The sequence below is a fragment of the Calypte anna genome, chromosome 1 (assembly GCF_003957555.1).
Source record: "Calypte anna isolate BGI_N300 chromosome 1, bCalAnn1_v1.p, whole genome shotgun sequence".
Lineage (NCBI taxonomy): Eukaryota > Metazoa > Chordata > Aves > Apodiformes > Trochilidae > Calypte > Calypte anna.
Genome location: NC_044244.1, coordinates 167810069 through 167827785, shown reverse-complemented (window position 1 = coordinate 167827785; position 17717 = coordinate 167810069). Strand labels below are relative to the sequence as shown.

The 17717-nt window shown below is 41.4% G+C and overlaps 1 protein-coding gene across 1 annotated transcript in view; it reads left to right on the top strand.

Moving 5' to 3' along the window:
- The window catches only part of EPSTI1 (epithelial stromal interaction 1), a 57098-nt gene that overhangs the window by 9767 nt on the left and 29614 nt on the right, over positions 1-17717 (top strand). The window contains exons 2-6 of the mRNA XM_008504877.2: positions 1398-1456; positions 3294-3377; positions 8025-8098; positions 8713-8796; positions 14823-14896. Of these exons, the coding sequence (XP_008503099.2) occupies positions 1398-1456; positions 3294-3377; positions 8025-8098; positions 8713-8796; positions 14823-14896 (375 nt within the window). The remainder of the gene's footprint in view (positions 1-1397; positions 1457-3293; positions 3378-8024; positions 8099-8712; positions 8797-14822; positions 14897-17717) is intronic.

The window sequence follows — 17717 nt, the reverse complement described above, 5'->3', positions numbered from 1 at the left end:
TCTCATGGGGACCAAAGTTTGCTGGCCAGAAGGGAAAGGATAGTGTTAAATGGCACTGTTAAAGCTCACAGCTCTGTCTTTACTAGTTTAATCTCATAAATTAATCCACATCCTCCTAGAATAAGTCTTCAAAGAGAAAGAGGTAATTGGATATAAATAATTTCCTTCTCAACCCCTGAATTACAGTGATAATGGCAGCAGGCAGCTTTTCGCACTTTGATCTCTTTGCATGATTTTCATTCCCCTTTTTAGCCTTAGTCTTGGGCCTCATTCTCTCATTACTTTTCCACAGCCAACTGTGCTCTCTCTGCTTCCTAGCTTGTCCTCTAGCCACCTCCTGTGGCCCTTTCTTCTTCTAAGAGGCTCATCCTTTCCCCCTCATTATTTTTGTTTTCTGCTCTTCTCCTTGGGCCTTCCCAGCGATGAAATCAGATGAAACGTTTGTGCCCAGGCCTGCCTATAAAAACCCTGACAAATGCTGCAGAGAGCTGTGAGCTTACTCTGGTATGTGAAGAGTGAAGCCAACTTCTGCTTAGTGCATTTCTGGTAAACCTGGACCCCTGTGGTTTAACTTCTCTGAGCAGGAGCAATGTAAACTCATAGCCAGACAATGCACTGTGTAGATAAAACCCTTTGTTTCCTCCAAGTGGAACTGACATGTTCTCATCACTCTTTTGATCACTTCGAGTCTCTAATACACTCTGAACCCTGTCCTGTGTCTTTGCTGTCACCTGAGATTGATAGCTCCTTTAGACAGCAACAGTGTTTTGTATTAAGTCTAGTGAAACAGGGTCTTTGTTCCCATTCAGTGTCACACTTTAGGCATGACAGCAAGACAAATGTAGCCAAGGAATTCCCTCTGCCTGACATACACAAGGCTGACAAGGAAACTGAGGCTCAGGGTGAGAGCATGTCACCTGGATCCATCACAAACAGTATGGTTTTTGTATGCTCTTTGGACAACTTTTGGACAGACTGACTGAATCTATGTATGTATGGGATGAGGCTCTTCCCATTAGACAATGTTGTCTCCTGTCCCCGAGCAAGCTGTGGATGTATTTGTCTACCACGTGGAACATTTTGGTTCAAGGAAATTATTTGATCTGAAATGGCTGGGATTTCAGGTCAGCAGTGTAGACTGAGACTTAAATGTGAAGGCTATACCAAAAGTTTCTGAAAATGTTATCCTTCGTATTTGCAGCCAGCTATGAATATGACAAGCATTTCTAGAGTGTTTACCAAAATTTCCCGAAGAGCTGAAACAAAAGAAGTACTGGGTTTGATACAAAATTAGTTGTTACAACAGCAGACAGCTGACCTTGCTGATGAATGAACCTCATTCTAGTCCTGGTTTTCAGTAAACAGGAAAAATAAGAGTGTGTTTTCTTTCATTTTAGTGTCAGCCCATATGTCCTGATAACTCCAAACAAAACAAGAAGAAACCAGCTACAGCAAAGTAAGTTGGTATTGTGGACCTTATTTTTCTCTTCATTTTTACAACGCTTTTATATCTGCAGCTTTGATAGAAAAGTCAGTGCTATGAGCATTCTCCATCATCATGTGAGCTTTTCTGAAGATTAACTTCTCATCTGACTAAACTTCATCCAGAATAAATCTTGTTCAGAAAAAGGTTTCTGGTAATTTATATGCTGGAGCTGTTCAAGATGGCTTCTCCAAGAGTCAGCTGGAATTAGCTCAATCCCACTTTTAGAGGACTAAATTCAGACTGGGCAACCTCACTTTGAACACTCTCTTGATAAGGGGAAAGAAGAAGAAAAATATAAGAAATATTTTTGACCATACTCTCACGTGGAGATTAAAGCACCTGTTGGCTCCTGAATCCCCATTTAAGGATTGTAGGTGGCTCTTTTTATGAAGCTGAGAAAGATAATTTTAAATGGAAAATATTTGTGGATTTAAATTCTCTTTTTTTGGCTTTGAGTCTTGCTGGTGAAAGGACCTAAGCAGAAGCACCCTCAAACCTTAACAGAAAGACAAAGCATGTATTAGAAAGTCTTCACTGGCAAAAGAACAGCAAGAGTTGGTCATGAAAGAAATTCAGTATGCAGAGGTGACCAAGTCCTACACTCCTGGCTGTCTGTGCAAGAATGGGTGTCACTCAGCACTCCTCACATTTTGAGCCCTCATGGAAAGAGAGCAATTAAATCCTTTCTGTTCAAACATTGAGTTTGGCTGAAATGCATCACCAGCAGGCTGATGTAGGGGTTGGCTTCCTTTGGTTGCAAGAAATAAAATGGACTTCTGAATCAAACTTCTGGAAGGAGAAATAAAAGCAGATCATAAGGCTGACTCTGACACTAACAGCAAAGGTGTTGTTCTTCTCTAAAAAATCTTCATACCACCAGCATGAAAGATCTGAAGCATGCCAAGGATTTCTGCCATGGATGCTGGCAAAAATAGGGCCTCACCAAATCCAGTCTCTACCTAAGTGCTTCTTTTAAAGATGGAATAACAAGTTGGTGTCTCTGTTGAACCTCTTTAGAGACTTGTGCAGGAACTGGCTTTGTCTTGTTAGAGGAGAGCTGGAGTAAGTGTCTGATAGACAGAGCCTGCCATTACAGTTTATGTTGGTTTCAGTAAAAGCCCTTGTCATCTAAAACATAGCTTCTCTTTTCAAAGCCTTTGTGCATCTTGCTATTGAAGGGAACTGTGTTTTTTCCTCTGTCAGTCAATTCAAGAAAGCAGTTTAATCATCCAGCCATCTTAGGGAATAAGACTGGTGCCCCTGACTGCATCCACTGACTACACTGAGACCTTGTCACCTATCTCGCATGTGGACATCTCTGTTGAAGTGTCTTAATTTGAACCTGAGTAATGCATTCCTTCTGTTCTTATTTAGGGAGCTGGTTGTTGGGTAAGAAAATTCCTTATTCTTCATTTCCCTGATGGGAAGTGTTACACCACAAGCATTTCCCTCCATGCAGCAATAACATCTTAATGGTAGCAACCTTTGCTTTACCTGCAGGAGTAAATACTGTGGCATTTACCTACAGGTTCCCAGGGATTTAAAAGAAGCCTATTAGCAGTCCTTTAGCTGTTTTGTTTGAGTCCTAGGGCTTGCTTACCATAGTCTTGAGTTAGGCAAAATGTTTGCCTTATTAGCTGATCAGTGCAGTGACTACGTAACCTCTGGGGGTGTCTACACCCCTTGAGAACAAGGAGGACCCACCTTCCTGGATGGGTCTTCAGGGTTACATACAATTAGGGATGCTGACTGCTTTTTAGTACTGTTTCTAACTTCCATGTGTTTATTTCTTTTTGTACCTGTTCAGTTGCTAAGAAAGAGCTAGATGACCTGGAACGATGGAGGCAAGAACACAGACCAGGGCCAATTAACTTGGCTCCACAGAGACTGGGTAAGAAGTGTAAATCAGCTATTGTGAATTACAAAATTTTATTTTTCATGGCATGAGACATTTTAAACTTTCTTTTCATATGCTACTTAATAAAGAGATTCATTGTCAGTAAGAGTTAACATGAGCTTACTGAATTTGCTCTGTGCTTTTTGATGGTCATGACCATGAAGATAGAATATCACTCAAGAAATCTGTTGAGATCAGTGTAGAAAATCTATACAACATTTGAGAAAAAAAAGGCAGACATGCTGGGGGGAAGGTAGGCCATCCAGAGGGACCTTGACAGGCTTGAGAGGCGGGCTTGTGCAAACTGTGTTAAGTTCAAAAAGTCCTAGTGCAAGGTCCTGCGCTTGTGTCAGGGCAATTCCAAGCACAAATAGAGGCTGAGTGGAGCATGGATTGAGAACAGCCCTGAGGAGAAGCACTTGGGGATGTTGGTTGATGGGAAGCTCAGCATGAGCTGGCAATGTGCTGGGCTGCATCAGAAGAAGCATCATCAGCTGGTTGAGGGAGGTGATTTTCTCCCTCTACTCTGCTCTTGTGAGACTCCACCTGAAGTGCTGTGTCCAGTTCTGGGGTCCCCAGCATAAGAAGGACATGGAGCTATTGTAACGAGTATAGAGGAGGGCCACAAAGATGATTCTGGGGCACCTCTCCTATGAAGACAGGCTGAGAGAGTGGGGTTATTCATCCTGGAAAAGTGAAGGCTCCAGGGAGATCTTATACCAGCCTTCCAGTACCTGAAAGGGGCAGGAGTGTGGGCCCAAAAAGGAGGGAGGGGTGGGGGGAAGGTATTAATATCTGGTCATTTTTTCTCTTTCTCCTTGGAGATTAAATTATTTTTTTCTCTTCCCAAGTTGAGTCATAATTTAATATATTTTGACTATGACTGTAATTGTGGAGTGAAAAATCTCCCTATCTTTGTCTCAATTAAGGAGCCTTTAGGTGGATTTTCTCCTCCCTTCCCCACAGTGGGGGTGAGGAGTCAGCAGAGGCCTGGTTGATACTGACTAGGTCCAAACTGGGAAAAAGAGGTGATCCCAGTAGCTTCAGGCATTTGCAGGATGAATGTGCATGAAATGCCTTATTACCAGTTCTATACAAATAAAAACAGAGACAGGTAAATGAAAAACAGGATGGAAAGCTACTAGAATTTGGGTTACACTAAACTGAAGTGTTTGATAAGATGGCCAGCTTTTTTTCTAGACAAGTGAGAGGAAGCACAGTGAATCTCTTCAGCTGCAGCCACTATAAAGCATTTAATTTAGTACAATTTGGGAGTTATTTTACAAAAGAATTAAAAGACCAAAAAGAACCTTGACACTGCCCCAACCTTGTACAGAGAACAAGGCTGCAGGTTGTGCTGAGGCCAGAGCAAGGTCAGTAAAAGTGCTTTTCAAATACAAGTTTTCACCCTACTTTGGTTTAGTATCTTTCTTTAATGTCTTTGGCACAGAAAATAGGAGAGAGCTGATGAAACTTGCTGACAAGCCAAAACTTGAAAGCATGGTCTGTAAAGAACATGATGAGGATACTACACAGCAAAAATGGGCTGACCTTGAGGAGCTGCACTAATAGAAATGGGACAAAATTAATTCTGACAAACTGAATTACTATAATGATACCTTTATTAGTTTTGTAAAAGTAGAGCTCCTTTTCCTTCTCTTGGCTCTCATAGGACAATTTGGGCTATACAGTGCAGTCTGTTGTCTGCTTGAGCTGGGAACTAAGTTCTTTCTTTGCCGTGCTATATAAGATCTATTTGGGGTGGTTTACTGTTTATAAGAATAGATACCAGGTGTGAGATGGAGGAATTTGTACTGACCCCAACACCAGATTTGTTTCTGTAGTCAGGGTGATGCTGTATCCACATGTTTATTTTAATCTACAGGCCACGTTCCGCTTGTTTGCCATGGGGAACCTATCTTTGCAAGGTGGTGATGCCCTGGAAGCCTGCCATCAAGTGGCCAGATGTGGTCTTGGTTGAGTTCATACAGAGTAGCTGCTGCTTTCCTGTCAGTAATTCCTAGAAGACATGCTTCTGTCCAGAGAGGAGTGAAAAGATTTTGCTGAAGAAAGTGAAATCTGAAAACAAAGGTGGTGTGTGGTGCCTATGCAGAATATGTGCAGGTTGCTGCAGGACTGAGGATGAAGTGACAAACCTGTAGGAACTATGAGGGTGGGGAGTTTGACCTTCTCCTGTTCCCCCTGCATTTAAAAACTTCCCTGGGAAAGAAGCAAATTAAGGAGAAGGAAAAAAAAAAAAAAAAAGAGGCAGGAAAAAGCTGAAAGAATTCAAATAAGTTATATGAGCTATTCAGTCACTAGCAGTCACTTAGAAAGACCTCTGGAGACTGAGACTTAGTGCATCTGAAAAGAGGTAAGGTGCAAAGATTATTAGATCTTATAATTCCCACAGGAACAAATTGGAAACAGAGGAGAGCTCAGGAAGGAGGATAAAATAAAAGTAGCATCTCTAATTTCACAACTGTAGGTACTCATTAGGTTGTTTTCCCGGAGTGATATCAAGAGAATACACATCTAGTCTGAATCACCAGAGACTTCTTAAAGCTTAAGTTTCTTAACACCCCTGCTTTCCATAGGGAAACAAGTCTTTTGGATTTTGTCTCGGTAATATTTGACAGGCAAACTTTCAGGTACCGTAGAGGGATGAGAGCAATGAGATGAGATGCAAATTCCAAACTCCTCCATAAGCAATGAGTAGAGCAACACATCATGCCTGATAAATGCAAAAGCCTCTTTTTCAGTCCCAGTATATACAGCTAGTCATGCCGTACTCTGAATTCAGTGAAACTTGATGTATTACAGGCAACCCAACTTGAATAAGTTAAACTTGGCTGAAAGGCTATAGACAATGGCTAATAATGATCAGTAAAATACTTGTTTAGAGCCGATGTCCAACAGTACATACAGAAACAGAAGGTGAACACAAGAGTGTTAAATATTGCCAGTTATATTTTCTAGCAATTTTATTTTCTAGACCTGGGGAAGGATACACTCTGGAATGCCAGCTGTATGCTTTTTGCTACTGTATATTGTTGCTGCTGTACTGTATGGCCAGTTTTTCTTGAGACATTGATCTTAGAGTTATTTCTGGGCATAGAAATGTTTTCACACCTAGGGAATTAATCGTCCATTCACTGAACCTCACAGAAGCATCTGAAGATTAGTTTACCTACCATTAGTAAGTGGAGAAAGCTACTTTTAATGAAAGGTGATGCCTCTTGAAAGATCTAGTATAGATGTCTGAAATTTCAGACACCTTGAGTAGCACAAATCAGTCTGACTCTTTCTGCAGAATTAAGTCAGATAGCAGGGAACTTCTCAGAAAATCAGCTGCTGAAAATACAGCCCTCATCCTCACAATGGGGTGAAGCCTGTTTTTTCAGCAATGGAGATAATTAATTTTTTGATTTCCCAAGGCAAGAAAATTCTTTGGAAAGCAGTAAAGCAGAGTGGTACAACCAAACCCACTTCCCCTATGCCTTAAGGCCTATCATAACTTTCTTGGTGTGGTTGGCTTCTTTTTGTTTGGTTGGTTATGGTTTTGATTTTGGTTTCAGTTTTGGTTTTGTTTTTTTGTTGTTGCTGCTTGTGTTTTGTGGTCAGGTTTTGTTTGGTGGTTTTCTTGTTTTGTTTTGTTTTTTAAATTGAAAGCTGAACATCACGACCAGAGCTTTAGATGTTTTCAAAAGAGAGCCTGTGCTTTTGGAAAGGGCAGCTTCTGTTACCTGGGTATGAATAAGAGATCTGTGAGAAAAGGCTTTGATTTTCTTTTCAGAAAGGGGATTCTTCCTCAAGCCCTAATACATTACTTAGAAGGTATTCAAATGATAGCCTCCCATTAGAGCTGGCAGAGTGTAGCAAGACAAACCTCTCTTAGGGAACAGCACTTCAAGGTCCAACCAGGTGTTCCAGCAGAGACTCACAAGCAATGCTCTAAGCCCATGGCTCTCAGAGTTGACTTGCTCAGATCAGTGCTGTTGCTCCAAGAGCAACTGGCCTCTCTGCTGGCTAGCTCAGGACTGAGCTGAGCCTGTGTCTTAGGCCTCACCTTTTATTGGCCCCCTGGTCCTGCTCATGAGCACTGGGGACCCACCCTAATCAGGCACAGGTGGGCTTGACACAAGCTCATGCTCACTCCCTGGCAATTAGTGGCACCTGGTCGCCTCATTTCACTGCAGCAGAGACTCCAAACTCCCAAATTTGATAAAAGAGAAACTTTCTGGCGATAAAATTTCTGACTCTATGTGTGACAAAATGAGCAAAGGTGAGGAGAGCTGGATCTGAAAATGAAGACTGTTCTGCAAAGCGTGACTTATTTTCTGAAAATGAAATAGTGCCTCAGTAAACTGATCGTATACTGTAGGACGTATTTGCTGGCAGAGTGGATGATACAGTGAATGCTCTATAAATAACAATCTGCTGCCTTTGATGGATGGATAAAATGATCAGAAAGGTCTCCTGTCTATTCTCTTTAATGTCAGGCAGCTACTGTAATTATGAAAAATTTCCTGTATATGCATACATCCAATCTGTTATATTGCTCTGCTCTGAAATGAATGGCATTTGAACTTAAAATGCTCATGCAAAACACAATTTAATTTTTTTAATTTTTTTTTTAAGGTGGAAAGGAATCAGAAGTTCAAGCAAGGCAAAACCAGCAAATGATGCTCATCCAATCTAAATACCAACAAAAGGTCAGGAAGAAAAAAACTGTTTATTTTAAGAACTCAAAAAAAAAAAATCTCTTCATGAAGTGTTTCAAATGGCTATAAAATAAACTCACAGCTGCTTGACAAAAGAAAGTCATGAAACCTCAAGGAAGCAGCAGAAAACCAGGAACAAATGTTCTGCACCAAAGAAAATGAGAAATCTGGCCATAAATATGTAGCAACCTATATCACATATCATATCCAAAATTGCACCAGTGCAGCTGTAAAGCCATTTGAATACATTCTTTATCTTCCATCATGCTGCCTGCACTTCCACTAATTAATCAAGGTACCACCTCATCCAGTGCTTATGGAGAACTGTTGTTCCTGTTATAAAAGATACAAATACTTTTTAAGTTGTCAATCAGCTATGTAATTCCTTGTCTGGATTCCTATTTATCAGTCTTAGCTTTCTCAGTTTTCTTGAAGGAAGTATTGGAGAAGGAGGTGCACAGCCTGCTTTATTCAGTGTCTCATTTTATGAAAATATTCTGGAAACTTTGCTCAAACACACTTTAGGCTTGAAAGATGTGTTGTATTGGAGTCACGTTACCTTATGTGCTCTGTGTAAAAGAATTTTCTATGCTTATGTCATACAGCACAAGAGAGAAGAATATGTAAAAGCAAAAAAGGCAGCTGAAGAAGCTGAAATCCTGAAAAAGAAAGCAATTCAGAGAGAAAAGGTAAACCATTCCTGCAGAGGTGGAGCCATAAACCAAAGCTCATGTCTTGATGCTTGATTTTGCTGAACTACATGAAACAGGCAAATCAAATGAAATATTATCCCTAGATTGCATCAGGGAGTTAGGAAATCTTGTCCTCCTTCTCTCAGTAGCTGACTGAGGGATATCTGATCTAGTGTTCCTTGGGGATTGGGTGTTCCTTTGGCTCTTCAGAAACTTCAGCCTTTTGGTTTCATCCATCTTGAAGATTTAGCAGAGAGAAAAGAACTACACCAGGGACAACATTAATGTTGTGAATAGTGGTGCAGGCTACATAGTTCACTTTGTCTTGAGCTTTCTCTTTACAACCTGATTATGGCAAATGGCACAAAGACCTTATAGAAATCTATAACTGCCTGCTGTACACGTGGGAAGAATACAAGAAAAACCATCCTGTCATGGTGGATAAGGCATCTGAATCATGAAAAGGTCAGTGTAGTCTGTCTGGATTGTGGAGAGTGCACCCTGAAATGAAGATGCCTCTCCAGCTGCCCTGGGAGGAGCACATCCAGATAAGTTGCTAATATATAAATTACCTTTTCCTTCTTGTGTTGGCCATATCGTGACACCAACAGTATCTACTTTAGAATTGTTTATTTTGCATTTGTTTAGGGTTTTTTAGTAATTCTCACAAAGTACCTTCTCATCCTGTGTGCTACGTGAACCTTTCTAAAAGTTTATTCGTGTCTCCTTGACAAGTAGCACTCATTTGAGAGTGTAAAATGGAATTTAAATGAAAATGGGAAAAAAAAAAAAAAAAAAGCACTGTAGTGATGTGCACAGCAGTAATGAGAGAAAGGGAGATTTCAGGTTTGCAGGTTTTGTCTCCACAACAATAGAAATTTTCTTTTGTGTAGAAGTTGAAGCCTGAGAGCTAATTAAAAATCAACACTTCTGGATGGCATAAAATGACATGCATAAACAAAAATATCCTTAATTGCCTCTAGGTAAATTAGTCTGTTTTCAGCCTCTCAGTTAGCATCAGTCCTTGGGGCTAAGCCCATACACAGTAACTCACAGGACCATAAAGTATTATCACTGGAAAATGTTTTCAACAGTTACCAGCTCATGGGTAGCTCCAGAAGCAGTGATGATAGCAATGGTAGAAAAGAGATTAAATACATTTTATTCACCTAATAAATATATGTTGTTTGCCCATGGGCATGAGACAAGAAAAATATTGCAAGACTGCTATAATTTATTGTTACACATAGAAAATTTATTGATGTATCAGTTTTGGTCTTGTGCTATTTAATTTCCTTACCTTGACTCCCACGGTTTATAAAATCTTCATAGATATTGTAGGTAGTAAAACTGTAGTTATCAGTTTCTTCTAAAGGAGAATGTGACATCGTGGCAAACATCTTTGCCAAACAGGCAGTTTAATTTGAGTAAATAGATACCCACAAAGCAAACAAACAAAACAGAGGAGGATGAGAGAGAACTCTCAGTTTGCATTTGTTTACTTGGGTTGTCTTCCACAACAGTGATTGAGCAGATTAAGATTTCTGTTTGGAAGATGTTTGTTCATTAAAAATTCAACTCTGTTTAATAATTGCATGCTGGAAAGCCACTAGGAGGTGTCAAATTGGCTGTCTTACCCTGCCCGCAGATGAAAGGCTACTGAGAGCTAGGGATGACAGGAAAAGATCCTAAAGAACTTGTACTCTGGGGCCCAATGTTGGGCCCTGATTATCACAGGAGGACAATTTTTTATTATTTTTTTTTTAAGTGGTGGATTTGTAGGCAACTGCACCTGCAGGGCATCAACTGTGAGCATGTCTTTCTCCAAATTCACAAGCCTCCTTTTCTTTCTGGCGAGTCCCTCTTTTGCTCAAAGTTATTGCTCGTTCAGTAAAACCCTAATTGTCTGACAGTCTAAAAGGAGATAATGGCTGGCCAGCTTTTTCAGCAGGGGCCCTGAAACTTTCACAGCTGGAGAGGTACTGTGCCAACAAACATGAATGGTGAAGCCCTACAAGCTAATGTCTGATGACTAGAACAGGCACTGCTTCTCAGCTCAGTTTTTCATGATTATAAGCATGATGCTTACATCATAAGCCAGATAAGCCAGTGCTGCTTGCAAAACAGAGAATCTTTTTATGTCAATGCTTTCATGCTTGGTTCACAGACAAAAGCAGTACCCACTCCTCTATAATCCTTGTGACCTGGAGAAAACTGAATGTCTACCAAAGCAGTACCCAAGTGCTGAAGGTTAGCTTACCAACAGGGTGAGCCCACCTGCCTCTCTCTGTCATTCCTTAGTTATCCATGAGGTTAGATGCTGGAATACCTATGCTCTAGAAGTTTACCTTATCTCTGTCTATAGCCCAGAGAGAAGAAATTGGATCCTTCCCCCTCATTCTGTGTTCCACAGGACTAGTTTGTGTGAATTGGTACTTGGGTCTCTATGTATAGCAGTGAATGGGATTTGGGATTGCATGTGCTATGTGTCAGGCAGCTTGTCCTGGGATTTGGTTTGCTCACGGGGTGACCCTGGGCTGCATGAGTTTGGTTTTTTGTCTTGGCTCACTGATCTCTTGGATCTCTGATTGCTCACTGAGGTCATTTTAGAAAGACTTTGTAATGTTAGGAGGACAGTCCATATTTCTGTATTTGTCCCTAGTGCTGAGATCTGTGTCTTATCTGCAGAAAGCACATGGGAATTAGCATAATTATTATTTGGTCTTTAGTAGAAGGCATCTGCAGTTTTTTGTGCAGCCTTCTGCCAAGTTTTGCCAAGACTTTACTGTAACTTCCTTTAAGTCTCTCAGATGAAAGACCTGTGGAAATTCCCAAGAAAATAAGGATGTGACTGACAGTTGGCTTATTGGTTTTTAAACTTTTTACTCCTGTGCTGTACACAAAATAGCACTCCAGTACACTGAATATTTCTGTTTCCTGTCAGTTAACCCATGTTCCTCTTATCCTCTCTTTAGGATTTCTTTGCATATTCTAAATCTCACCTAAATATTAGAAGGTCCAAAAGGTTCAGTGTACTTCTACTGTAGGCAACTTTCTTTTGCTCTTACGTTTCATAGTAGCAGTCCTGCCATCTTTAGAAACTGCCCTATTTAGAATAGGCTGTAATTTCATTTTCTTCTTTATCAAATCATGTGCTTTTTAATTTGACTGTGTTAATCAGCATGAATGGCCTTTTTTGGGGGGAATTTGTGAAAACCAGGCACTTTACAGACCTTCTGCTAATGCTTTTCAGCATGTTTACCTTCAATAACGCAGCTGTTCTGCTCTTGGCTTTGTTTTGAAAGACAGTGCCAAATGTGGAGTGCATTGGCAATCTCTGTTGATAGGCTGTCATTAGTTAGAGAATGTCCCAGCCCTGCTGCTTGTCATTTGTATGCATCCTGAGCAGGGGTACCAAGATAAATCTGCAGAGCAGAAAGCAGCTACGCCAGCCCCAAGTAAGTAATTTCAGTATGCTGAAGCTTTCTTTGGGAACCATTCTGGTAGCAGAATAGCTGTAGGATATTTCCTTCTTTTTAATCTAGTGTGAGATGGGAGTGACATTGAAGGATTGTATTTCTCAAAGTTAATATCACTATGTTGTTCTAGATAGGAGCTAGACCATAGCAACTCTGGTGAGCTTTGGATTTGAACTTTCAGGGGCCCTTTGGGATGATGGTAGATTCCAGGCCAAATGCTTTTTCCGAGGTGGAGGTGTCAGCTTTCAGGGCTGAGCAGGATTGGGTAAGAGCAGGTGATATCACGGATGTCATGAGGGTATCAACATCACCTTTGACTGTAATAGATGCCATCAGATCTCCTTTCTTCCTCCTTTCTTTCCCTGTAAATTAAGTTTCACAGGCAGGTGGGACCTTTTTACCTAAAATTTCATCTGACTCTGGATGGAGCTGTTAGGAGCAAGCAAGATAGCCCATGAACAGTTTAAAAATGTACCCTTACTGTGAGGTGATACTCCTTACTTTAGTCTGTTTTTTTTATTTAATTACATTAGTACTTCATACATTCTACCACTGTCTCAGCATGTCAAATGACTGAGAACTGAGATGCATTTTTCAGAGATTTCTCTTCCTGTTTTTGTTTATTTTCCCGTTGCTTTTCCAAATAACAACTTCTAACTCATTTGTCTTCCAACAGCTTATATCATTGTTACACAACATTGTGGCTCTTATCCTATATGCAAACATCTGATGGGATTTCTTTCATAATCCAATACATACCGAGGAGGAATCTGCACTTGTTTTGCAAATCTCTTCCAGACATTCATTCTTGATCCAATTAAAAATTACCACCCTGAAATCACTGAAGGCAAAGTAATTGAGTGACTGCCAGTAGAATTGTAATTTTTTCCAAATCTTATTGACTGCATGACAAGGAAAAAAGTGATGGAGACAGTGATTACAGCCTGTCCTTAACACTACTTTTCCCTTTACACACACACACAGACACACACCGTGTTTTACATGGCCTTCTGTAATACCCCAACCAGGCCCTGTGTCCTCTCCTTGATATGGGGCTCAGACCAAGTGGTCCATTTCCATTTACTGCTCCCTTCTCATCTCTGCAAGGTAATGTATGAAATTGCCAGGGCACTTTGTTTAGAGCAATGTATGGCTACTGGGTTTCCAAACAATCACTTCTTTCATTTTGAGGATGAGTGATGAGCAGAGCAAGGTCCAAGGTTGCAGGTTCATCAACCCACTCATGGTTGTCAGCCTCAGGTGGGAGCTCTTGTTGGAGCATCCCCCACCAACTGCAGTGTCAGACACTGCTCTCAAAATATAACAGGGTTGAATTCCTAATTTGACACTTCATTTATCCTTTTAATACACTGAGCTGTCTTTTGACTGTTCTTTCCACTGGACCTACCTACAGCTTGTGTGTAAAAAAAAATATTTGGCTGGCCTACTCTAGACTGGAATTTTGTTTGAGCTACTTACTGCTCCAGCAGCAAGTTCTCTAGTTTCTGTTTTAACTTGTTTTAAGGAGGTTGTAGCCAGGTGGGGGTTGGTCTCTTTTGCCAGAGGACTTTCAACAAGACAAGAGGGCATGGTCTCAAGTTGTGCCAGGGGAAGTTTAGGTTAGATATTAGAAAGAATTTCTTTACAGAGAGGGTGATCAGACATTGGAATGGGCTGCCCAGGGAAGTAGTGGATTCTCCATCCCTGGAGATATTTAAAAAGAGACTGGATGTGGCACTCAGTGCCATGGTCTGGTAACTGCAGCGGTAGTGGATCAAGGGTTGGACTTGATGATCTCTGAGGTCCCTTCCAACCCAGCCAATTCTATGATTCTATGAACATTTTATTCTACTTGAATGTAAGGAGTGGGGCAGCTTGTAGGACCGTTTCCTGGAAATTATGTGTGATTTTATTTTAAAACACTTAATCACTTGTGTGGTAACCAGATTTCCTCAAGTTTTTTTGTGTTAAGGCTTTACTTGGCTCTTTCATAAGATGTTATATCTGAGGCAGAGTAATACTGGTTAAATACGAGTGTCTCCCACCTTTATCTGGCTTAGCATGCATTCAACTGGTCAGTACCTGGTGTTACTGAAGGCCACAGCTCTGTGTGGCCTTCAGCTCTACATATACTCATACCACTGTGCTTTCAGTGCTACAAGGCTACCATCTGCTGTGATGCCATATTGCAGATACTCTACCTTCTTACTAAAATCAATGTTGCATCAATTATACTGAGGAATGACCCCAGAAGTGCTGTGGCATGACAAATGTGATGGCTCCTGAGGCCCTTCCTGAGCCTAGATGGATCTGCCAGGAGCACAGTGTAATTTTCTATTTCAGACTGGTCTCTTGCTGAGTTTATGAGGAGTTGTTGGGTCATGTCTGAACACTTAAATTTGGGGTTTTGTCGCTTCTTTACCCAGCTTCTACTCTACAGTTGTTTTGACAAACAGAATATTGAAATACTCAAAATGAAGTAATCAGCATTATTTCTGGCTTACTGTTAGTCTAAAGTATGCTTTCCTGTTTTTGATGCTTTAGGCAGAGAGACTTGAAGTTAAAAAAAGGCAACAAGAAATGCAAAGAAGAGAGATGTTCTTTGAGGATCAAAATTAGTAAGTAAAACTTGAAACATTGCTTAACATTTCTCATCTGCCTGTCATTTTGCTTTTGGGCATTGCTTTGTTGATTGTTGGTTTTGTCTCATTTGGGGATCAGGAAGACTTTGGCTCCTGCTATTGTTTCTTTCTCTTTTTGACTTGAAACACTGGACCCCAAGAAAAGAAACAAGGGCACAAACTGAAACACAGGAGGTTTCCTCTGAACATCAGAAAACATTTTTTTTTTCTGTGTTGTTAGCTGAGCACTGGCACAGGTTGCTCAGGGAGTTTGTGATGTCTCCATCCTTGGAGATACTCAGAAGCTGACTGGCAGGGTCCTGGGCAGCTGGCTCCAGGTGGCCTTGCTTGAGCTGTGAGGTTGGACTACGTGGACCTTCAGCAGTTCCACCCAGACTCAGCCATTCTGTGAATCTGCGAAGTATTCCAAGCCTCCTCCATACCCTACTCTGTAAGCAATTTCACAGAATTATAGAATAACAGAATGGTTTATATTGGAAGGGACCTTAAAGATCATCCAGTTCCAACCCCCCTGCATGGGCAGGGACACCTCCCACCAGACCAGGTTGCTCAAGGCCCCATCCAACCTGGCCTTGAAACTTTCCAGGGAGGGGGCCACAACTTCCATGGGCAACCTGTTCCAGTGTCTCACCATCCTCAGAGGAAAGAATTTCTTCCTCATGTCCAATCTAAATCTCCCCTCTTCAAGTTTGAAACCATTTCCCCTTGTCCTCTTGCTACACACCCATGTAAAAAGCCCCACCCCAGCTTTCTTGTAGGCCCCCTTCAGGTATTGGAAGGATGCTATAAAGTCACCTAATTTGGTTCAATAGATTTCTCTTAGCTTTTCAAAATGTACACTTTGAAATGAAACCTGTGAATTATAGAATGACTTTGTGCTTTCTTTCTCTAATTGAATCAGTATGTGAACATTTAATCCAAGACTAGTTATCAAAACAAGGACTTCCTATATTCAACATAGTTCTACAGCTTAAATGTAGAGATCTGCTGTGAAGACCTGTTTCCCCAGATATCTTCTTAATGTTAGATTTAGGTATGGCTTAAATCCTAGCTTAATTAATTCAACTGGCAGTGAAGTTTCTTCCTTGCCAGCTAACACTATGCTATTTATTTATTTTTAACTGACCCAAACCAGTTCTATCACATAATTAACACACAAAGCTGTTTAGTCACCTTTACCTTTTTTATCTTTGGCTCCTGGAATTACTCACCTGTGTTCTCTGTACTTTTAATTGTTCTTTCCTCCTCTCTGACCTTTAAAGAAGTCACTGTTGTCCCATTCTGGTAGCTCCAGTTCCTTTATCATTTGCCCAGACTGTTCTCTAATGGATGGGCATTTTAGCGCTTTCTTGCTGATCCCAGCTTTCTTGTATTTTTCCTTTTGTTTCTTCACATTGTGTAGAGATCTTTTCTCAAGTATATTGCCAACATTTGGCTCTAGCTTTGGTATTTTGCTTACTGGTTTTCCTCTGTCCCAGTGTGGATTTCCCAAGAAGGTGTTTTGATTACTCAGGATTTCTGAAGACCCTACACAGCTTTATATCTCTGCCTGGTTCTGACAGACTAGACATGAAGCGGGAGGAGCCCTTCAAGCTCCTAGGGCTGATCCTGAGGCCTCGGGGCTTAGCCCATTCCTGGATGATGTCCTAGGGCTGTTCCTGGGGCTCCGGGATCTACCCCTTCTTGCCTGCTCCTGGGGCTCCTTGAGCTGTGGGCTTCTCAATCCTCACTGAAGAGTGAGAGCTGTCTCTGTGGGTGTCAGCTGCTCTCTTATTGGCCCCCTGCTCCTGCACATGCTCAGGAGGGAGGCCAGACACAGGTGAACCCACACCCACTCATCAATAACTCAGGGCACCTGGTCCTGTCTCACTACATTTCCCCCCCCCTTTTTTTTTTTTTTTTTTTTACACAGACATTTACATAGACATTTACATATTTACATAGCACGATTTTTTATACACAAGAATACACTTACAGGATTTTTCTTCGGGCCCCGCGGGACACTCAACTAAGAGCATCGAGGAGGCGCCGAGAGGTTAGAGGATTTTTACACAAAAATATAACTTACAAGATTTAAACATATAACTTACATATAACATATAACTTATTTTACATATATTTTTAGGGAGAATTCTCAACCCTTACACGTATTTTGGGGAGAATTCTCAACCTTCTTTCTTTCAACCTTCTTTAAGGGGAATTAAGCATACCCATATATTCGCTCGATGTCAGCCCCTTTCTGGCAAAGTCTCCGCAAGCTGTCTGAGCACTCTTCACAAAGTCTCTGCAAATTGTCCCAGGCACTTGCCCTCTATTCCGGGGTTTCTTTCCTCATGGGCCTCGGGATTTAACCCTTCCTCATGGGATTTCCCTCTGCTCAAGGGCTTAGCCTAGGCATATTTCACAAAGTCTCTGCAAGTTGCACCAGGCACTTTTCACAGAGTCTCTGCAAGTTGTTCTTCTAGTTATTATTCTCCCTCCTGTATCTGCTCTTCTGGCTTGGTTTCCCTCTGTTCCAGGGTTTCTTTCCTCATGGGCCTCGGGATTTAACCCTTCCTCATGGGATTTACCCCTCTGCTCTGGGGTTTCCTGTCCAGAGAGCTTGTTGATCATACCTTACAGGGAGAACATTCTTGCAGTTTCTGTGCCAGCTAGGTTTTCTGCAGGCTGCCCGCATTCTCCACCAGATGAAGCGGGAGGAGCCCTTCAAGCTCCTAGGGCTGATCCTGAGGCCTCGGGGCTTAGCCCATTCCTGGACGATGTCCTAGGGCTGTTCCTGGGGCTCCTGGATCTACCC